The sequence below is a fragment of the Hypomesus nipponensis genome, chromosome 20 (genome assembly GCF_054491055.1).
Source record: "Hypomesus nipponensis isolate SF chromosome 20, ASM5449105v1, whole genome shotgun sequence".
Taxonomy (NCBI): Eukaryota; Metazoa; Chordata; class Actinopteri; order Osmeriformes; family Osmeridae; genus Hypomesus; species Hypomesus nipponensis.
Genome location: NC_140380.1, coordinates 7,707,501 through 7,730,239, shown reverse-complemented (window position 1 = coordinate 7,730,239; position 22,739 = coordinate 7,707,501). Strand labels below are relative to the sequence as shown.

At 50.7% G+C, this 22,739-nt stretch overlaps 1 protein-coding gene across 2 annotated transcripts; it reads left to right on the top strand.

Moving 5' to 3' along the window:
* Positions 1-19,934, top strand: LOC146246202 (replication protein A 70 kDa DNA-binding subunit-like). Of its 2 annotated transcripts, none has more exons than XM_084683826.1 (17): positions 1-153; positions 483-530; positions 1,376-1,448; positions 1,551-1,659; positions 1,846-1,934; positions 2,089-2,187; positions 4,479-4,608; positions 6,302-6,404; positions 6,816-6,884; positions 7,919-8,111; positions 10,087-10,223; positions 10,990-11,138; positions 12,476-12,605; positions 15,997-16,173; positions 16,909-17,016; positions 17,190-17,276; positions 18,858-19,934. In XM_084683826.1, exons 1-17 carry the CDS (start codon positions 121-123, stop codon positions 18,957-18,959), a joined length of 1,836 nt encoding a protein of 611 aa, XP_084539952.1. In that variant the 5' UTR covers positions 1-120; the 3' UTR covers positions 18,960-19,934. The 2 variants fall into 2 exon arrangements, with proteins under 2 accessions (XP_084539952.1, XP_084539951.1); XM_084683825.1 differs by having other exon boundaries at positions 4,476-4,608.
* Positions 19,935-22,739: the final 2,805 nt, after the last annotated feature.

Below are 22,739 nucleotides of genomic sequence, written 5' to 3'. Positions count from 1 at the left end.
GCTCAAAATACACCCGTAGTTTCTACAGGAAATGAGACCACGAAGCAAAAACGTCATTGATTCTCGCGTGTTTTGAGAATAAACCATAACAAGTCCCAACATATCTGCTAAAAGACAAGCATGGACGTCAGGCTTTGTGAAGGAACGATAGAGGTAAATAATAACAAGTTAGCTAATATGAGAAAAAAGGCTGTCTGAGTGCACTGAGTAACTATTTGTAGGTTATTTTGTTAGGTTGTTTAGCTGCGGTGCCGACGTTGTCTACACCGTGAGTTCACAGTACTGTAGCAACTAGCAAGCAATTACTTGAATGGAGAATTTGTGCTACAATAACATTCTTGGTAAAATAATAATATCCACCTACAGAATCTACCGACACAAAATAAAAATTATAAATATGATGTCGTTGGTTATTTGTGGTTAGCATGTCAACATTGCTGTACTATATATAAACAAATGTATGTATGTTTGTTTTCTTTAAGGCTATAAACAAAGGCACCTGTATTGCCAATGCGTTACTCCAGGTCGTGGTAAGTGTTTTATCTTTACTCTACGTTGCTGTCGAGTCAGCATTATGGGAGACTTGTGTGTCCCCCAAAAGGGATTGTTATGGTTCCAAGAATCATAACACATGGTTCCAAGGGTAACCGCTCGGAATGCTTTTAATTGAAGGCCTGTTGTTGGGTTACTTTTGATTCTGGGATCTATGTTCACTCATGGGAAGACGTAAAGGCGAAGAGTGGCAGGTCAAGCTGACCTAGCCAGATGAGTAAGGAGGGACACACATGTCGGTCTCGTTGAGGGGGATGCACATTGGCTGAGCAGAAGGGGGTGAACTTGGGGGTTGGGGAGAAAAAGGAACATGGAGAGAGGTATTGAGCGGACATCAGAGATGGAGAGTGCGCACGCGTGTTGGCTTTAACGAAGACCGGTTAGCCTTGGCCAAACATGGGAAGAAACATCTAGAACATTGTGAAGTCGTAGCATGCAGGGCGGGAGATTGTCCTCATATCAGGCTATATAATAGGATGTGTCTTGTGTGAAAGAGTGCTTTTTGTGTCGTACGCCACCATGTGCTGCATTGCTGAATAAACCATCAAGCAAGCCACCTTAACTTTAAAAGATATTCCGTCTCCGACTCTTTTTTTTGACTAAATCCTTCTGAAGTAAAAACCCTACAACTCCCCAGCTGACACCCAGCGTTGTAGCAACATTGCCAACAGGTTGCTGCAACATTGTGAATCAACTGGTGGGTTAACTTACCCGGGTTATGTTACATAACCTGCTTTCTGGAATACCCCCCAGTGTCAAAAGGGTCTTGTTATGACTCAGTTACACCCTCTACATCCATGTTCCTCCCTCCCCTGCTTCTCAGAACCTGCGTCGGATCGATGGGCCCCCTACCCGCTATCGCCTCATGATGAGTGACGGCCGGCACTCCTTCTCCTGTGAGTCCCCGCCCCCCCCCCCCACCCCAGCCGTCAGCAGGATGTTGACAAACGGTGTTTGAGCCTAATGTGTTGGTCTCCTTCCTTCCTGTGTGTGTGTAGCCTTCATGCTGGCCTCGCAGTTGAACCGTTTGGTTGACGAGGGTCATCTGGAGATCCACTGTGTGTGCAATGTGAAGAAGATGGCCACAAATACAATCAAAGATGGGAGGTAGGCGTCTGTCTGTCTGTCTGTCTCTGTCTGTCTGTCTGTCTGGTCATCAATCCATCCATCCATACTATACTGTGTCTGTCTATCTGTCTGTATGTTAATCCATGTGTCCATCCATTCAAACTGTGCTGTGTCTATCTATACTGTGTGTGTGTGTGTGTGTGTGTGTGTGTGATTGCGTTCCAGACAAGTGGTGATAATCCTGGAAATGGACGTGGTGAAATCAGCGAAGGACACTGGGGGGAAGATAGGAACACCCACTCCCTACCTTGGCGGTAAGACCAGGTCCACTTTCACGGCCATCAAGAACTACAGGAAGTGACCCGTTTGGAGACTGCAGGCTGACATTGCATGCTCACATTCAGCCGTGCGGTGTGGGGGTATTGGGGGTATTTTTTATCTGGTGATTCATCCCACGCCCCCCCACAGGTCAGACCAGCTCCCCCCAGAAGGCTGCCCAGATCCCCCCTACTCCTGCTCGGGCTCCTGCCCCTCCTCCTCCAGCACCTCCACACAGCCCCACTACTGGTGAGTATTCAGTACTGCAGTGTCGAGGTATTTGCTTACTGTAACTTGCAAAATGTAAATTCTTGTGTTTTTGAGATTCTGACATGGGTCTAGGTTATTTGCAACACTATTTATGTCATACATACAGTCGTGGGGGGTCAAATCAATGTCCACATTTCAATGTGAATACATACACTATAGAATACACCATTTTCTTGCTTGTTTCATGGGGGTGCCAACTCAATTTTGTGGTCGCCGGAAAAATAACATTTCAGGAATTCAATCGGAATTTTAAAATTCCATTGATATTCATGATAGCACACGTGCCAATAACAATGGTTGCCCCTTTCTTTGCTGCTGTGGAAAGTGATGTCTGGTCAGTGTGAAAAATACTATGCTTAAGACTGACCAACAGGGGGCGCTATTTCTACACAGAAACTACACTGTAGTGCCAGCTCACTGTGTGGTGGTCACTGGCAAATTACATTTCAAGAATTCAATCTGAATTTTCAAATCACATTGATATTCCTAAAAGCACACATGCCCATTTCACACAAGGAGAGCAAATGTGCCTTTTAATAGAATTAAACTACATTAAAACTACCCTTTTAATGAACGTATGCAAGACAGGTTTAATGTCTATGATATTCACAACCCTTCCCTATAATGAACATGATGACACTTGATGATAACAAGTTCAGCTCAGCTTAGTTGCGTTTATGTCCTAGTAATTAATATCTTTATCATTACAGTGCCATGCACCTTTTTAATACAATTTAAAATGTCCAGCTAGATTAGAACAGATTGCCACAGATACCACATATGTGCCCATTATAAGAAGCCTATTGCAATCCATTTCATGTGCATGATGGCCCAGATTAGGGCTATCATCTGCACGGGAAACTTTTGATTGGAGGATGAAGGTGACTGTCTCTTAAAGGTTACCCTTGATTTAATAGCCCAAGCCTGGCCGGAGATGGGCAGTGCATTAGCACAGTATATCAAGTGTCCAAGAGGCTATTTGTAAACGTATCTCACTGTAGATACAGCTGACTGCAAGCTGCTGGCGTGTTGGAGCAGCTACATAGTGTAGTCTCACTCAGGGGTTAGCTAACGAGTGGGTGTATTCTCACTGGCCTTGTGTGTACGTGTGTGTGTGTGTTTGTATGTGTGCGTGTGTTTTGCGAATTCAAAAATATAAAAAAACCTTGTGTGTGGGCTGGCTCTCTCCCCGAGGTTCAAGGTTTCAGCCGTAGAAATCGGCTGTTTGGAATCTTCCGGGGCAACCCCCGAGAAGTGTGTGCTCTCCGTGTGCGTTTCGTAATTCGGAATGCGCGCGTGGGCCTCGGGATTCAAGGTTTTGGAAAAAGGCACCGTTGTGTAGTGAAGGCCTTTGTCAGGGGAGGTGGAGACTTGAGTGGCTGCTGAATGGGGGTGGGCACAGGCAGGTCGATGAAGCAGCAGTCTGAAAGGCATCCCCCCCCCCCCCCCTCCAGTACCTAGAACAGTACAGGAGATCCCTGTGCCCAGGATCCTGCAGTGCTAGCTAATGGCTGTGCGGTTGTGCCTCGACACTGAACACTTGTGAAGAGGCTTATGAACCGGGCGCGGTGGATTCAGTCCATCTCCTCGTGTATATCTGACTCGCTTCCGTCTCTGTCCTGTTCCCTCTCCCTTCCTCTGTCCGCTCCTGGCTCCTTTCTCTCTTTTTCCTCCCTCTCTCCGTCTCTCCCTCGCTCTCCCTCCCGCCGCCACGGTAACGTGTGTATGAATATTGATGTTAATTATCCCCCGTCTGAAAATAGTTGCTCTATCGGTGATTTCCCTCAGGAAAACATTCATGACACACACACGCGCACGCACGCACACACACTGACACACCCACCAGACAGTATGAAAGAGGTGAGGGGTTTGTTGTGATCAGCAACAAGAGCCTTAACCAGGGGCGGGGGGCGGGGGGGGGGGGGGCACACTCCATGGAATTGGGCGCCTTCTTTTTACATCCCTGCCAATTCCCCCCTGCTGTTTGGCACGGATGATCCTCCATGCCAAACTGAGGCAGTGTGTGGACTACATTATTTACACGCTAGCCCCATTGAAGGAGCCACAGGGGCCGTCAAGCATGGCCAGCTGAAAAACCTTTTCTCTCCCATTATGGGCCCGGGAGAAGTGTAAGCGTTTGGGGCATCTCGTTCTCGTTTCTTTTGTAATCCGTCGTATCCTCCCAGCGTCGGGAATCCTCTCAGGGGGTTCGTGGGAGTTGTAGTCCAGTTGTTAACTTGCTGTGTGTTTCCCACTCTGTTTCCCAGCAGCCTCCTCTTCGAGGGGCGGCTACGGCAGGGGTAAGAAGACGGCGTCTGTGGGTCCCTTGTCTCCTGGACCGTCCCCAACCAAACCGGCCAAAATGGTCCCCATTGCCAGCCTCAACCCGTACCAGACCAAGTCAGTGCCTGTGTGTTGACATCGGTGTCCATTTGTGTGTGTGTGTGTGGAAAAACAGGAGACAAACGAGAGAAAGAGGGGGAAAAAAAAGTACTTTTAATAGACAGGGAGAACCCCCCCCCCATGTATTTCTGATTAACCGTCTAGTCTTTCGTCTTGTCTTTCGTCTCTCGTCTAGTCTCTCGTCTAGTCTCTTGTCTTCATCGAGCACCGCCGTTTGTTGTCGTGCTCGCTGCATGTCGGCGCTCCGCGGCGGGCAGCTGTTGTGCGGCTTGCCCTCCTTCCTGTCACAACGTCCCCAGAGAGACGGCGTCTTCCTCCCCTCCACGCTCCTCCTCCTCTCCAAACTGCTCCTCCTCCGCTCCACGCTCCTGTCTGTCTGTCTGTCTGTCTGTCTGTCTGTCTGTCTGTCTGTCTGTCTCTCTCTCTCTCTCTCTCTCTCGTCATGGCCCCCCGGTGCTCCAGCAGAGTGGAGGCAGAGCCAAACTCAATATTGTTTTTACGGTCCGGTCAATTTGAAGCTTCGTTTTTTTTAGGGGGGGTTTAGAGCTACGAGGCAGGGGAACGGAGAACCGTCCAATAAAAACGCTACTGCTGGGCGGACTGGTGGCACCCATAACTCAAGCTGCTCGTAACTGCTGATGAAACGGAATCCGAGTAGCCTACCCATGAGGCCTTCATTTCATTTTGTTCGAGTGCGTGTGTGTGTTTGCTCTTATACAGCTTTGCATAATGTGCGGATTCGCTGTGCGTGCGTGCATATCTGCACAGTGTGGAAGGGACACGCATTCTCTACCCCGGCTTCTCCCCCCCCCCCCCCCCCGCGTGTAATTGCGTCCACAGCCTGGTGTAATTGGCTTTTAGCCACTGTAAAACTCGCTGCCGCCGCCTTATCCACGTTGAGCAGGGAGAGAGGTTTACCCAAGGCCAGCAGCAGCTCGCATGATAGGGATTTAATTGCTGGCAGAGTTATGGTATGAATATCCCCCCACACACACACACACGCACACACACTCTCCCTCCTCGCTCTCATTTACCAGCGCAGTAAAACAACATTGAACCGCCTTGTCATTCGATAACGGTAAAAAACAAACACAGAAATGGCGCGTTGTCACAGCGACCGGCAGGTGTTGGCGAATTTACCTGAGAAGTTCTGTGAAAAACGAAGCGACTTCTCTTTTTTTTGGTGTGAGGGAGAGGAAGTTTAAAGGAGCGACGCCGTGACGCATCTTGTTTTTCTTGGGAGTATTTTCTTTTTGTTTGTCAGCGCGGGTGGCGGGTAGAGGGGGAAACATCTAGAACTTGTCCTCTCTCCCAACACCTCCCTTGCTATCTCTCCCCAACCCCCTGGCCCCTCCTCCTCTCCCCCTGGCCCCTCCTCCTCTGCCTTTGGCCCCTCCTCCTCTCCCCCTGGCCCCTCCTCCTCTCCCCCTGGCCCCTCCTCCTCTGCCTTTGGCCCCTCCTCCTCTCCCCCTGGCCCCTCCTCCTCTCCCCCTGGCCCCTCCTCCTCTGCCTTTGGCCCCTCCTCCTCTCCCCCTGGCCCCTCCTCCTCTCCCCCTGGCCCCTCCTCCTCTGCCTTTGGCCCCTCCTCCTCTCCCCCTGGCCCCTCCTCCTCTCCCCCTGGCCCCTCCTCCTCTCCCCCTGGCCCCTCCTCCTCTGCCTTTGGCCCCTCCTCCTCTCCCCCTGGCCCCAGGTGGACCATCAGAGCCCGGGTCACCAACAAGAGTGCCATCCGCACCTGGAACAACTCCAGGGGAGAGGGCAAGCTCTTCTCCTTCGAGATCGTCGACGAGAGCGTGAGTACCCTGTGTGTATGTGTGTGAGAGAGAGAGTTTGTGTGTGTGTGTGTTGGCGTTTAATTACCTTTGTGGTGGACCCAAAGTCCAGAAGTTGTGTGGACCCGACATATTTTTGGGCCCCACAGTTTCAGGGAGTGTCTTGCCGGTCCTCACAAGGATGGTTAAACAAGATTGTGTGTGTGTGTGTGTACCAAACCGTTTCTCCTCCCGCTGAAACAGAATTGGTCGTCCTGATTGTGGCACATCTGTTGTCCCGATCCTCTCTTACATTGATTCGTTCTCTATCGATTTCACTTAAACACTAAATGTTTTGTGGGCAAACGGTCCCTCTGGGCTGGTTAGTGAGTTTTCTCCTCTGTGCTTAACGGACTGTGTGTGTGTGTGTGTGTGTGTGTGTGTGATTGGCAGGGGGAGATCCGGATCACAGCTTTCAACAAGGAAGTGGACAAGTTCTTCTCACTGGTCGAGGCAGGAAAGGTGAGTGTGTATGTGAGCGTGTGTCCCGGGAGGATGAACGCAGGAGGGACTCTCTCTGGGGCTCTGCCTGGCGTGGAAGCAGGCCAGACCTGGGAGGAAGGCTGTCTGGTCTCTCTGCTGGAGAGGAGGCCAGCGGCGTCACCTGAGAGAGGGAGATGTGGAGAGAGAGATATGGAAAGGGGGTTAATGAGAGGGGGGGGGGGGGGTGAGAGAGAAAGAGATCTGGGGAGAGATATGGGGAGAGAAAATGAGAGGGGGGAGGCGAGAGAGAGGGAGGGAGGGAGGGAGAGAGAGAGAGAGGGAAAAGGATAAGGTGGAAGAGGGCAAGGGAGAGAGAGAGAAGGAAGGAAGGGATGAGGGAGTGGTAAATGAAGACGTGTGCTGTGCAGATTGAGTTTAAATTGGCCTGTTTAGCCGTCTCGCTCTCCGTCACCTCTATTTTCTGCCGCATTAGCGACTTGATGATGCTGATATGACACCTCCAGCTGTCAAGGCCCCCAGGTTTTCCCTAGCCTGACCAAAACCTCAGTAGAAACTTCCAGCCCTGTGCGTCATCAAACCTGACCCCATCATAACTAAATCATAGTATCATCAAAATACAACTTCAACAAAACCATTACATAACCTTTATTAAGCTAAGATTTAAGACGTGTTGTTTACATTTCCACTCTTTTCAGGTGTATCATCTTGGTTGTAATAAAATACATCAAACGATAGTTTAAAATGATGTTTGGCTCGCTTCAATGTGAGAATAGATTATGGTAGGCTATGCTTTCATCAATCAACTAAATGGTCTTGGGGTGCATGGACAATTAAGGTTTAAGACATTGTGTCTCCCTCCCTCTACCTCCATCTTCCTCTCCTCCTCCCTCCTCCTCTCTTTTCCTCTCCCCCCTCCTCTCTCCAACCCCCCCTCCTCCTCTCCTCTCCCCTCCTCCTCTCTCCAACCCCCCCTCCTCCTCTCCTCTCCCCTCCTCCTCTCCCCCCCCCCCCCTCCTCCCCTCTCCCCTCCCCCTCTCCCCTCCTCCCTGCAGGTGTACTACATCTCCCGGGCGACGCTGAAGGTGGCCAACAAACAGTTCAACCCCTTGAAGAACGACTACGAGATGTCCCTCAACGCCGACTCCTCCATTCTGCCCTGCGACGACAGCCGGGAGGTCCCCATCGTGCAGTGCCACTTTGTGCCCATCGCGGAGCTGGAGAACCGAGACAAGGACGCCATCCTGGGTGAGGGAGTCAGGGGGATGGAGAGATGGGGGGATGGAGGGCGTGTTGGCAGAGGAGGGGAGAGGGAGGAATGAGAGAAGGAAATGGAGAGGGGATGGAGGATTGTGGAGAACAGAAGGAAAAGAATATGGGGAAGGGGGGGGGGGGGGAGAAAAGAATATAGGAACATCATATTCTGGATTCTCTTTACTTTAATTGGAGGCCATTAGCTGACGTGTTGTGATCTGTCAGTCTTCAGGCCTCCCACGATTATTGTAATTTTCCATAAATGATTAACCCATGTGTGGAAATGTGAGCTTCAAATCCAGGAGAAGAGAAGTGGGGGAGGGAGGGGGGAGGGAGGGTAGGGAGGCGCAATTAGTCGGCAACCTTGAAGCCTATAGATTCTTTTGTGCTCGGCAGTGTCATTACTAACTATAGAGGGGAGGAGGGGGGGTGGGAGGGAGTGAGTGAGGGGGGGGAAGAAAGAGAGTCACTCCGTCATTTTGGACAGACGATGTGGAGAGATGACGATGACAGGAGCTCATTCAGCAGTTTGTTCTGATAGTTTAGCCCCCCCTCCCAGCCCCCACACCCCGGTCTTATCTCTGCAGCAGGCAAATTGGCGCCGGTCTCGGTGAAGATTGGGTCGGAATTGGGAGCGGCGGCGTCCTCGGTGGCGTTGGAGGAGACGGCGCTCCGGCGGGACTTGAGGCCACCTTGTGTGGGGGTGGAGGGAGGGGATGGAGGGGTGGTGTTGGTTGGAGAGGTGGGGTGGGGTGGGGCGGTGCTAGCTCTTAATTATAACTTAAGTGTGAGTCCAGAACTCAAACAATACCATGACAACGGCTAGAGATTTGGTGGACACTCACCTGCCCAGACTGGGCCCTTCACTTCCACTGTACAAGTCACACACACACCTACACACACAGTTGTCCATGACAGACGTGTGATGGTCCTCCAGTCTGTGTTGACATGAGGAGTGTCGGTCTCTGTCTCTCTCTCTGTCCTTTTTCTACCCTCTCTCTCTCTCTCTCTCTGTCTGTCTGTCTGTCTGTCTGTCTGTCTGTCTGTCTGTCTGTCTGTCTGTCTGTCTGTCTCTCTGTCTGTCTCTCTGTCTGTCTCTCTCTGTCTCTGTCTCTGTCTCTCTCTCTCTCTGTCTGTCTGTCTGTCTGTCTGTCTGTCTGTCTGTCTGTCTGTCTCTGTCTGTCTGTCTGTCTGTCTCTCTCTGTCTGTCTCGTTTCTTCTCCCCACTTTTTTAATCTCTCTGCCAGTTACTGTTACTCATTCATTTCCACTCTTTCAGTGGCCCTCTTTCCCTTCTGTCACTCACTCCCTATCTCTCTCTCTCTCTGTCACTCTCTCTCTTTTTCACTGTTTCTTCTCTCTCCTCTCTCTCTCTCTTTGTTAAATAGGGGATTATAACATGGTAATGAGAACTGTCACTCTGTTCCCATGACGATAATGGAGTTCAGAGGTGGATGACATCGTCTCAATCATAATGGAATTACCGAGGGCTGTATTAGAACAGGGAGGGGGAGGAGGGAGGAGGAGGACAGAGAACGAGACGCGCCGAGACTGAGGCGGGAGAGGCTGAGATTAGCAGACACTTGGGAAAGTAGAGAGAACTCGTCCGGGGAGGGTGAGAGAGGGAGGGATGGTAAAGTTCCAGGTTGTGCGCACCGCCTCTACAGCGCTGCCGGCTTGTTGTTGCAGCCGCGTGTTGACTGGAGGGGGAAGTCACCGGGCAGCAGACGGCCAGGGAGACGGGCTGTCACTGAAAGTGGACCCCCGCTTCCACTTCCCCGCCCTGGGTAGTGGCTTCAAATTGGGGCTGAGATGGGGAGAGCCGTAGTTAGTGCTGTCACTATTGATTGTCACGGCCTGTGGTGTGACGCTTTATCTGCTCTCTTCTCTCCGGTCTGTTCCTCTCCCTTCCCCTCCTCTCCCTTCTCCTCCTCTCCTCCTCTCCTCTCCCTCCTCCCCTCCTCTCCAGATGTGATAGGGCTGTGTAGGCATGCGGAGGAGGTGTCCAAGATCACCACTAAGACCAGCCGAGAGGTCTCCAAGAGAGCCCTGCACCTGCTGGACTGCAGCGGCAAAGAAGTGACTGTTACCTTGTGGGGAGAGGAGGTACACACACACACACACACACACACACAGACACACAACACCTTCTCTCTTTCACACACACAGACGCACAACACCGTCTCTCTCTTTCACACACATACAGACACACACAGACACACAACACCTTCCTTTCTCTTTCACACACACACACACAGACACACACAGACACACAACACCTTCTCTCTCTTACACACACATAGACACACAACACCTTCTCTCTCTTTCACACACACACACACACAGACACACAACACCGTCTCTCTCTTTCACACACACAGACACACACAGACACACAACACCTTCTCTCTCTTACACACACATAGACACACAACATCTTCTCTCTCTTTCACACACACACACACACAGACACACAACACCGTCTCTCTCTTTCACACACATACAGACACACACAGACACACAACACTGTCTCTCTCTTTCACACGCACGCTGTAAAATCAGATTCTCTCACCAGGCTGAATGACCTTCAGGGTTTCAAAGTAAAAGTCCCAAATTTTATTGGACTTTTAATCTTAAAAGTATTTCTCCCTTCCTACATGCTTTTCTTCTGTTCATACATGCTTTCAATCTTTCCATTTAACCAAGTCCCTTTCAATCCCTTCATCTCTCTCTCTCTCTCTCTCTCTCTCTCTCTCTCTCTCTCTCTCCCTCTCCCTCTCCCTCTCCCTCTCCCTCTCCCTCTCCCTCTCCCTCTCCCTCTCCCTCTCCCTCTCCCTCTCTCTCTCTCTCTCCTCCACCCCCCCCTCTCTAGGCTGAGAGGTTCGACGGTACAGGACAGCCTGTTGTGGCCATCAAAGGCGCCCGTCTGTCTGACTTCGGAGGTCGTTCCCTCTCCGCTCTGTTCAGCTCCACCGTCATGGTCAACCCCGACCTGCCCGAGGCCTTCAGACTGAGGAGCTGGTCAGCGCACAAACAGACACATGAACAGACATACATACACACTCTGTGCATATGTACACATTTACATGACATTTCGTCATTTAACAGACGCTCTTATCCAGAGCGACTTGCAGTAAGTACAGGGACATTCCCCCCCGAGGCAAGTAGGGTGAAGTGCCTTGCCCAAGGACGCGACTTGCAGTAAGTACAGGGACATTCCCCCCCGAGGCAAGTAGGGTGAAGTGCCTTGCCCAAGGACACAACTTCATTTGGCACAGCCGGGAATCGAACCAACAACCCTCTGATTCATAGCCCGACTCCCTAATCGCTCAGCCATCTGACCCCCTTCTTCCTTTCTTCCTCCCCGATCCCCTCGCTCCCACTCACATCTGCTGTTTTGGTCTTCCGCTCCGCTGCCATATCTCATCCCTGGCAGAGATATCGTGCGAATGTTCCTGCGGAAATGGAGAGAAAGGGAAGAGAGAGAAGGGGGGGGGGATGTGTGTGCGTGGACGATGGAGGTGCGCGGGTGGAGCGGTGGATTGGGGAGGAGTGAGGATGGAGCTGGGGGGGAGCGTTGTGCCCGTTCTCTGTATTCTGTCTGGTCTGCGTTTCACACGAGCGTCTGACTCTTGTTCCCGTGGCGATGCGGTGCATTGTGGGATTGTTTGGACCGGGTTGACTTGCATACATTTTTTTTCTCTCTCAAAGTCCTATTGAATCCGGACTCTGATTAGATTCTCCTCCGCAGAGCAGACACGAGAGGAGAGATGCGGTGGAAGGATGGTATTGATGGATGGAGAGAGAGAGGCGGCATGACGGATGGGCTGGATGGAGAGATGGATAGATGAATGGATAGGAAAATTGATGAAGGGATGCATTGGTAAATGGACAGATAGATAGGTATGGATGGACGAGTCTATAGGTCGACAGAGGAGCTGCAGACATACCCACCACCCCAGTGGCACAGTGCTTAATGGACACAAAAGGGAAAATCATCTGTTGTTTTCCGAGCAGTAATCAAATTAAGCCGCGCGCTCCACGGTTGAGTGTTATTGATGGTGTATCTAGAATACGGTAATTACCTGAGCGTTCAGGGATCGTTAGGCGCGAAAGACGAACACGCTCTGTTTGTCTTTCTCATTTACCTCGAGCTCTCTCGCTCACTCTCTCTTCATTTCGCTCTTGCTCACCTGTTCACGCCACCCCCCTTTTTACCTCAGTCTTGTTCTTTCGCTCTGTCTCTCCCCCCCCCCCCCCCCCCCCCCCCCCCCCCCCCCCCCCAAGGTCCTTTACACAATTTCCACAAGTTCCGGACAGTTCCACGGAAAATAATAATACTTTATCTTTGTCCTTAGGTATGACCACGAAGGCCATGCGATCAATAGCCAATCACTGTCAGCGCAGAGGCTGGGAGGGGGCGGAGCCAACACCGTCTGGAAAACCTTGTATGAAGTCAAGCAGGAACATCTGGGCCAGGGAGAGAAGGTAGCACACTCACACCCACAGATATTCACATGCATTACATAACATGCATCATTTACACCTGGAGCACACACACACACACAAACACACGTACACACAAATGCTCACACGTACATGCACGTTCTACCAAGGCTGTAGCCATGGAGTCAACATGGGGGAGGGCGGGGGGGGGGGTTCTGCTGAGGAGTCTGAGGTTTAACCCCTAAAAACGTTTTTTTCACACAAGCGTAGGCAAACGCTAGATGACTTCACAACTCTCTTTAAGTGCTCTGTAAGTGAAGTAGTTATCTAGTCTCTGGGGTCTTGTTCACAAGCTTCTTAAACATAATTAAGCAAATACAACAGTCGTAAGCAGGAAATACTGTCTGGGACATTTAGAACCAACCTTCGTTGGAGAAAACCCACTATAGTGTATAGTAGTCTACTGTAGTTGCTATTCCATGATTTATCCATTCCATTCCATATATGAACCGATACCGTGCATGCAAATATGTATGCTGTAGGTAAGGTAGACCGCCGTCCAGACAGTGGAGGTGATACAGGTCTTTCTAGTGTAAATGCCGGAACATTCCGTAGCCACCACCCCTCTGAAGGACCTGCTTTGGCGGTGGTTACGGTTTTGATGAAGACATTTCCCTGCAAACTGGATCAAGTCGTAAACTCTGTGAGTCGAGCGTCACTGTCAGACTAATAAATCAAGTGCATCTCGGTCTAATTCAAGCCGTCTTTTAGAAAGAAAGGAAAGGAAAAAAGTAAATGTATTATATATAACTTCTAATTATTTGAGAAAGCCTGCAGGGAAGAAACTAGTGAGGGAGGGCGAGGGGGAGAGAGACCTCATGACGTTGAAATATTCCCTTGGAAGGAGTGGATACGGATAAGGACACAAGGCGAATAAGAGGAATTGGAAGCGTGGGTCCACTTTAGTGTCTCTGTGCCCTCCAAGGAGGGCAGGAAGGCCAGGAATGTAGAGGGACAAGGAGACGGACAGGAAGAGCCTAGCGAGGGAAGGAGGGAACTGGAGATTTGACAGGGGAAAGGGTGTAAATAATTCAAATGTTGACCTGGAGGAGAGGTGAGGAGAGAGAATGAGAGGAAGAGAGGAGAGGTGTGGAGGAGAGAGGAGGAGAGTTGAGAGAGATAGAGAGAGAGAGAGGTGAGGAGAGGAGAGACAATGAGAGGTGAGAGCTTCTCCAGAACACTCAGTCATGCAGTAATGAGGGAATTCCAATCATTGAGCTTTATTTGAAAGGAATCCAATTTAGTATGCCGGTCCTGTCAAAAGACTCGGGCCTCAGGGTTACTGAATTTGTGTGCATATTTGTGTGCATTTGTGTGTGTGTGTGGGGTGGGGGGGGGGGGGGTTATGGGGGGGGGGGGATGGGTACGAACTTTGCTGAGCCGCTGACTTAAGAGTGCGGCTTGCGTTGTGTGGGGGTGTGTGTATGTATGGTTTGATTTCCGCTTCCCTGCGTGTTGAGTCCACGTTGGGATGTCATTGCGTTTGCGTGTCAGTGGGTTAGAGGGCCACGAGCTGAGAGGAATACAAAACAACGGCTGACTCCGGGAGGAGGAGTGTGTGTGTTTGTGCTGTTGTGTGTGTGTGTGTGTGTTGCTGGATTAGTCATGGAGTTCCGTCATGTTTACCTCTGCCATGTCCAGGCTACAACTTTTTGGAGCTTCCGTACACTGGAGGAGAGAGGAAAGAGAGAGAGAGAGAAAGAGAGAAGAACGACAGTCACAAAATGGAGACAGATGAATAGACAGCCAGAGAGGGGGAGAGAGATGGGCGGGGAGGAGAGGGTGAAAGAGACAAACACTGAAATAGATGACGGGTGGAGAGAGTAGAGGCCAGAAAGGCGGAGAAACCGAGCGAGAGAGAGAGAGGTAGACCGAACAAGTGAAGGAGGTACCTTCGCAAAGAGAGAGCAGTCCCGGAGAGAAGAGAGAGGCCCTCCATCGCTCCCGTCCCCGCTGGCACCGAACCGGGGATCCGCTCAGAGCGCGTGCTTCCCCCGGGGCCCACCGAGCGACGCCCACCGGCGCCCCTCCGTCCGCATCACATTCTCCCCTCCCTCGCCATTTCCGGCACGCCGACAATTTTCGACATTCAGAGGTCGGCGTGGGGGGAGGAGGAGGAGAGGGAGGAGGAGGAGGAGGAGGGGTGTTAAACTTGATGGGTGGGTGGAATGCTGTCCCCGCGGGGGAATCTCCCTGATTAGCCTCCCTCATTGTTAGTGTTTGCAGGGGAGGGGAGGAGTGAGGCCTGTCAGGCCCAGGGTGAGTCACCGCTAGCTGGGGGCCGGGCGTGTGTGCGCGGACCCTCTTACCCAGACGGAGGTCACGGTGGCACAGGACATCACCGTCACCGAGGAGGGCATAGGCTACGAGGGAGGGAGGTTGTAGAGAGAGGGGATGGAGGGGGTAGAGAGGGAGAGCGGCGGAAGGAGGGAGAGAGAGAGACAAAAGGAGCTGGATTGGAGGGAGAACAGACAAAGACAGGAAGAGAGAGACAGCGAGAGAGAGAGACACAGAGGAAGGCTGAATTCGATGCACTTGTAGTTTTGCCTACTTTCTACGCTGTGTACACGGGAAACTCTTTGTTGCTGTGTGTGTGTGTGTGTGTGTGTGTGTGTGGCTATTTCCTTCCCTGACATCCACTGAGTTGATCTTCTTTGGACATTATTTATATTTATGGAAATGGATGCACTTCTCCGTCTGTGACGATAGAACAGTTCTTTGTCTCCTGGAATGAGAATCCCCGTTTCCTAGCTGTTGACTGGAGCTGTTCTCATGCCAGGGGTGCTAATACACCCATACATTACCGCAACTCCACTCCATTTTAATAAGATTGTGTTTCTCGGCGTGTGCGTATGTGCTCAGATTGAAATTTTGCATCTGGAGACGTTCATGCCATTGTATTGAAGTGGGGGTAGAGGTGTGTGTGTGTGTGTGTGTGTGTGTGTGTGTGTGGAGGTAAGGGGAGGGGGGAAGAAGTGCGTATGAACAGTGTGTTCAGTAACATTTCCATTGCCGACTATCTTGCAGTGTTAATTAAATTGTCCTCCCGACGTCCTCAGAACGGGCTGGCTTCGTGGCTTTGTTGTAGTAAGTGATGACAGGGATCTCCTTTCAGCATGTGTCTATAACTGTAACCTCTGTCTCTGTCTCTCTCTCCATCTTTCTCATCTTTCTCATCCTTCCCCTCCCTCCCTCCCTCCCTCCCTCCCTCCCTCCCTCCCTCCCTCCCTCCCTCCCTCCCTCCCTCCCTCCCTCCCTCCCTCCCTCCCTCCCTCCCTCCCTCCCTCCCTCCCTCCCTCCCTCCCTCCCTCCCTCCCTCCCTCCCTCCCTCCCCCCCCTCTCCCCCCCTCTCCCTCTCCCTCCCCCCCCCCAGGCGGACTACTTCAGCTGCGTTGCCACGGTGCTGTTCTGCCGCAAGGACAGCTGTGTGTACAGGGCCTGCCCCTCCTCAGACTGCAACAAGAAGCTGGTGGACCAGCACGACGGCAGCTACCGCTGCGAGCGCTGCGACTGCACCTACGACCACTTCCGGTACCGCCTCATACTGTCTGTGAGTGAACACACACTCTCTCTCACACACACACACACACACCCACACACATATATATACAGTACCAGTTTGGACACATTTTCCCAGATTTCTCTGTTCTCAGAGATGACACGCACATGCTCACAGTCACATGCTGACACCCCCTCATGCACACCCCCTCATGCACACCCCCTCATGCACCCCCCCTCATGCACCCCCCCTCATGCACACCCCCTCATGCACACCCCCTCATGCACACACCCCCTCATGCACACCCCCTCATGCACACCCCCTCATGCACACCCCCTCATGTACACACCCCCTCATGCACACACCCCCTCATGCACACCCCCCCTCATGCACACCCCCTCATGCACACCCCCTCATGCACACCCCCTCATGCACACCCCCTCATGCACACCCCCTCATGCACACCCCCTCATACACACCCCCTCATACACACCCCCTCATGCACACACCCCCTCATGTACACACCCCCTCATGCACACACCCCCTCATACACACCCCCTCATGCACACACCCCCTCATGCACACACCCCCTCATGCACACACCCCCTCATGCACACCCGCCCTCATGCACACCCGCCCTCATGCACCCGCCCTCTTGCACCCCCCCTCATGCACACCCGCCCTCATGCACCCCCCCTCATGCACCCCCCCTCATGCACACTCCCTCAAACTATTTCTCAGTCCAAGGCCACCCATGCGCTGCTGATCCCTCCCTCCCTCCTCCAGGCTAACATAGCAGACTTTGGGGAGAACCAGTGGGTGACCTGCTTCCATGACACGGCTGAAGCCCTGCTGGGACAAAGTGCAGAGACACTGGGCCGGCTCAAAGACACGGTGACACACTCTCTCACACACACACACACACACGGTACAATCAACCTTTAATCCAGCCCTGTTCGAGTGGGATGGAAGGGTAGAATTGCTGTTTGAATCAGCCTGGGTGTGTGTGTGTGTGTGTGTGAGTTACGATGGTTATGTAACCCTGTCTCCACGCTCCCGTTTGCCAGAACGAGGCTGCCTTCGATGAAGTCTTCCAGAAAGCCAACTTCAGCACGCACGTCTTCCGCAACCGAATCAAGATGGAGACTTACAACGTGAGTGAAAGGAAATGGAACACAACAGGATAGAGACGAACACCATGGAATACTCTAGAGTACGAAAGAGAAACAATACACTGTACACGGTAGATAATGACACAATGGAACAAACGCACGACGACAGAAACATGACACACATTCTTAATGTAGACTTGAGTTCTGGAAAGAACCGTAAGCGAAGCACACACGAGTGGGTGGTAATCTTGCTGTCCCAAGCCCCAATCTGACTGGATTATCCTGTCATCCCACGGTCAGCGGGACCTCTGGGGAATAATAAAGAAACACAACAGGCCATTTCTCTTCATTACGGGCTAATGAACATTTGGAGTAGTCCTAATTAGCCCAATTAGAGCTAATGAATGCCTAATTAGCTCCTAATGCAAGTTTCTACACAAAGACTGAAGCCTGGCTTCTCTTCAAGCATGTCCAACCAACACCTCTTCTTCATGGCCTTTATAGTCGTATCATTGTCAAGAAATATTTAACGATGCTTGCTAGGTATTAACCAACTGTAACCCTGAACTGAGTTCAATGGAACACAAAGAAAGATTTGAAAAACATGGATTCACAAGGATAAGAATCTGTAGTCGGCTTCAGTTGCAATCAGGGGACCTGGTCATTGTTGAGGTAGTTGACTTTATCATGCGTTTGTGTGCGTGAGCGACTTTGTGTTGCTGGAGTGGAGCACACAAGGTTAGTTGGAGTGGTGTGTGTGTGTGTGTATGTGTCAGATAGGCCCTTTCCAGCAACATGCACCATTCAGACCGCTCTCCATGCGTTAAGAATTCACCTCATACGATTACACACTTCACATTCAGAGCCATGTCTCACTTTGAAACCCTCCTGTGTGTGTGTGTGTGTGTCCGCACACTAGCCATGTTTGCACATGTGAATGGTCATTCCTCCACTTAATTAAATAGCCATAAGTGTGCGTGTGGGAGAGGCCGACAGAGGAATAATTATTTTGTGCAGCTATAATGGCGATATCAACAGGGAGAAGTCAAATTAAAAAAGGCTCTCTCTGTCTCAGCGGGCCGTACCTTTTGAAGAACATTGTTATTAAATTAGTTGTCATCGTCCGTCAAGTGGCCTCGGCCCCCTCCCCTATTACGTTTGGATTTAATTTCCCCCTCCATCCGTCCTCTGCTACGTGCTCCGATCCGATATTAATAGCGGTGTTTGGAAGGCGCCGCAGCTAGCAGGAAGTGAGAGGAGGATTCTGGCGACTCCCGCTGCTCGTTCGCCCGCGCCCGGCCACGCCGTTAATTGCGTATTTGTATTTTGTCCTGAGGTAATCGTCTCTGTTTTGATCGGAGCGCTTGGCGCGAACTCCGTTTGCAAAGGGTCAGTCTGGAGGAAAAATTGTTTGCGTCTCCGCGTGTGGTGCGTTAGGCCTTGGAAACACTCGGTTCTAAACCTGGTTTGGATACCGGCTTAGACGTTGCAAATGCTTGAGAATGGATTTGTCATTGTTTTGCAACTAGCTAACTTGCTACTTTTGGGATATTGAAAGACTGTAAACCTTTGGCTTTAAGTACAGAGAAGCTGGAGAGTGTTAACCTTGTTTTGCCCTCCCAGGATGAGGCGCGGGTCAAGGCTTCAGTGATGGACATCCAGCCCGTGGACCACCAAGAGTACAGCCGCAGACTGATCAGCAACATCAGGAAAATGGCCGCCTGAACACACAACTGCTATTTGACACAAAATGGCCACCTGAACGCACAACTGCTATTTGACACAAAATGGCCACCTGAACGCACAACTGCTATTTGACACAAAATGGCCGCCAAATGGTTACATTTGCTTCAAACTAGTCCTGGATCGAATTATCTAAGACACCAACAATAGACTGTTGGAGAAACTTTTAAAAGAACACTTTTTTGACATGGAAGAAGGAAGCAATTCTGGTGTCAGGAGTCACGTTACTGTTATCGTTTTTAGCCATGAGCTATTTGTGTTAGCCCTGCGCTATGCTGCCAGCCATGCTCCAAGCTGTTTCAAGGCTTGTACTTGTTGTGTTCTCAGTGTAGCCGTAGCCAAGACTCCCGGCGAAAAGCCCTCTAACCAGACGCAAAAGAGACGCTCTGAGAAGTGAATCGTCACATTCGACACTTTAATCCTCGCAGTTCTTAATTTTATTTGGTGCATTTGAAATCTGTTTCTCCTTTTTCAAACAAATACTCGATCGTTACACCCTAAATCTTCTGTGTGGTTCAAATGGGCAGTAACTGTCCAACGTGTTTAGTATTTTGTCTGTTTGCCTGAACTAATCGTGCAAAGATGCATCCTCTTTTACAGTTGTGCAATGCTGTTCTCCCCAGAATTATAGCAGCCTGTTTTATTTAAGCTATGTTTTAGAGAAAAGAAAAGCTTTTATTTATTTGCTTTTATAATGTGTTCATAATTTGTTTTTCAGACTTTAATAAGGACAAGAAAATGTTGTGTTTACACTTAAAGGGAAACGATCTGTATTGTTGTGAGTGATGTGCTAGCCTGCATAAGAGCACCTTGGTTTAATTTAAGTGTTAAATAATGTATATAGTTGTGTTTATTGACGCCAAGCTTGATTCCAGCCTGTTAGTGTTCTCCACTGGGGGGTTTCTAATTATGTCAGAACATTCTGGAATCCGGCGAATAAACAGATGTTGCGTTTGATCTTCCTGTTTTTGTCTCCTATTCCATGTGTGCACGTGTGTGTGGCATGTGGCGTGTGTGTGTTTGTGTGTGTGTGTTTGTGTGTGCGCATTGCACACATACATAAGATGTATTCAATGTCCAGAAACCTCACTTTAAACCCCTTAACTCTCTCCGTATCCTTCCACACTATAAACCCCACTAGCTCCTTTACCCCCTCGTATCCTTCCACACTATAAAGTCCTTTACCCTCTTATTCCCTGCAGTGTCTGTAAGCGGAACTGTGCGAGTGTGACAGGGAGATTTCTCTCACACACGCTCAGTTCTTTGCTGTCTTCCTTTTACTGTAAAAGACTACGGAGAAAGACTACAAATATGGCAGAATAGCACAAGCCTACATTTCCCTAAACCAGTGTTTTTCGGCTTTGTACATCAGTACAACGACTGACGTTGGATGTCAAAGCCCCATGACTCTGTGTAATTACCCGCTGAAATTCTGGGCTCCCAACTCTCTTTTTTTTTTTTTTTTTTTTTTGTCTTGTCTTTGAAGCGGATTATTCTGTCAAAGTTCAAAAAAAGCTTTTGAATCAAAACTTCCCGAGTCTTTCCATTTGCTGGGTGCAGAAGTGTATCAGAAGGTGTGAGGTAATCGCAAAGGCATTAGTGTGATTTGAAAGTCATTTCAGACTGGAAGCCTTGTCAGATATCCAGAGGTGATGGACAATCCAGTCAGCCCCCCACACACACACACACACACACACACACACACACACACACACACACACACACACACACACACACACACACACACACACACACACACACACACACACACACACGCGCACAACCTCAAGGCTTTATAATGTGAGGGCAGAGTGAGGCTGTATAATGGAGCACAGAACAGCAGATTAGAGAGCCAGACATTCGGGTAATCAACGTTGTCGATCCCTGTTCAGAGAGACATGTTCCTGCAGAGGGTTGGATCTGTCAGGTTCCGTGTCATTTTGATTCCGATGCTGCCTTTTTCTGTTTATGTCTTATCTGTTGTCCGTGGGAGATGGGTTTGTGTGCGTTTTTGTGTGTAGGTGCATTTGTTGTGTGTGCATGTGCACTTGTGGGATATGTACCTGGTGGTGTTTGTACCTACATTTGCATCCATTTGTGTGTGTGCCCATTTGTATCTGTGTGTGTATGCCCATTTTTTATCGGTGTGTGTGTGTGTGTGTACAGAAGTGACGGTAGGCAGGGTTCAGCTGCAACTTTCAGAAGAGTCCTTACAAGAGCAAAGGCCTGTCTCTCTTTGACTCTTATCTTAATAAAGCTGTGTGTGTGTGTATGAACTCTCGGGTCAGCCATCACTCTGAATATGTGAATCTCAAACAATGTAAGCCTATGATAGAAAAACCAATAGAAAAATAGTCACACAGTTAAGAAAGCACAGGATGTTTTTTTTTTTTTGTTGCCCAAAGTCGTGAGAGAGAGGGACAAGGTCTCTGTGTGTTGGGAGATACCATATCTGGCCTACCTGCACATTTTTATAAACATTTTGACTGCCTGTGTCTACTCAAGGATTTTACAGCTTTTCAAGGACACATTTCTCTCCAAAGGGTATTTATAGGCTGCTGCTGTGTGTGTGTGTGTGTGTGTGTGTGTGTGCCCATTTGAAGACAGAATGATTGGTATTCCGGATTCTTCTTTTGTTGTGCTTCGTGCAGGGAGCTGAACATGGAGGGCTCCTCTCAGGGTGCTGAACATGGAGGGCTCCTCTCAGGGTGCTGAACATGGAGGGCTCCTCTCAGGGTGCTGAACATGGAGGGCTCCTCTCAGGGTGCTGAACATGGAGGGCTCCTCTCAGGGAGCTGAACATGGAGGGCTCCTCTCAGGGTGCTGAACATGGAGGGCTCCTCTCAGGGAGCTGAACATGGAGGGCTCCTCTCAGGGTGCTGAACATGGAGGGCTCCTCTCAGGGTGCTGAACATGGAGGGCTCCTCTCAGGGAGCTGAACATGGAGGGCTCCTCTCAGGGTGCTGAACATGGAGGGCTCCTCTCAGGGAGCTGACACTTATTTGGGCACTTTTGTTTTTTTTCCCGTCGAGCAACACTTCCCTCCTCTCTTCCCCGCTCCCCCACTCCTCCTCTTCTTCTACCCATCTCCTCCTCCTCCCTCTCTCAGCCTCCTCTCTCCTCCCCTACGTCCTTCTCCCGCCTGGCCCGTCCTCCCCTTCGTCCTCCTCTCTTTCCTCGCTCTCCCTCCTTCGTTTCTCCACCCCTTCCCTCCTTCAGTTTTCTCGTTGCCTCAGCCTACCTTTCCTCCTCCCTGTTTCCTCCGGCACTGCTGCTCTGCTCTGAGGATGGCTTCTCACTTCCTCCCCCTCTCTACCCCCTCTCTCTACCCCCCCTCTCTACCCCCCTCTCTCCCCCTCTCCCCCCTCTCCCTCCCTCCCTCCCCCCTCTCTTTCCCTCCTCTCTCTCTCTCTCTCTCTCTCTCTCTCTCTCTCTCTCTCTCTCTCTCTCTCTCTCTCTCTCTCTCTCTCTCTCTCTCTCTGACCGTTGTCTTCACCCCCCCCTTCCTTTCTGTGTCCCACACACACTTGACCACGGGGCGTTTGTGTGAACGCCAGAGGCCATTTTGCCATTGAGAACTAAGGGTCAACCACACTGCATGCCGTCAGCGTGTACTCTACTGTATCCTCTAGCTGTGTATGTGTGTGTATTGATCGTAAGCATGTGCACACCTATATTCACATCGCATTAGTGTGTGTACCGAGGTGGGCGTTTTTCCCATATCTGGATATTATGTTTGTGTGCACGGCGGGGGGGGGGGGG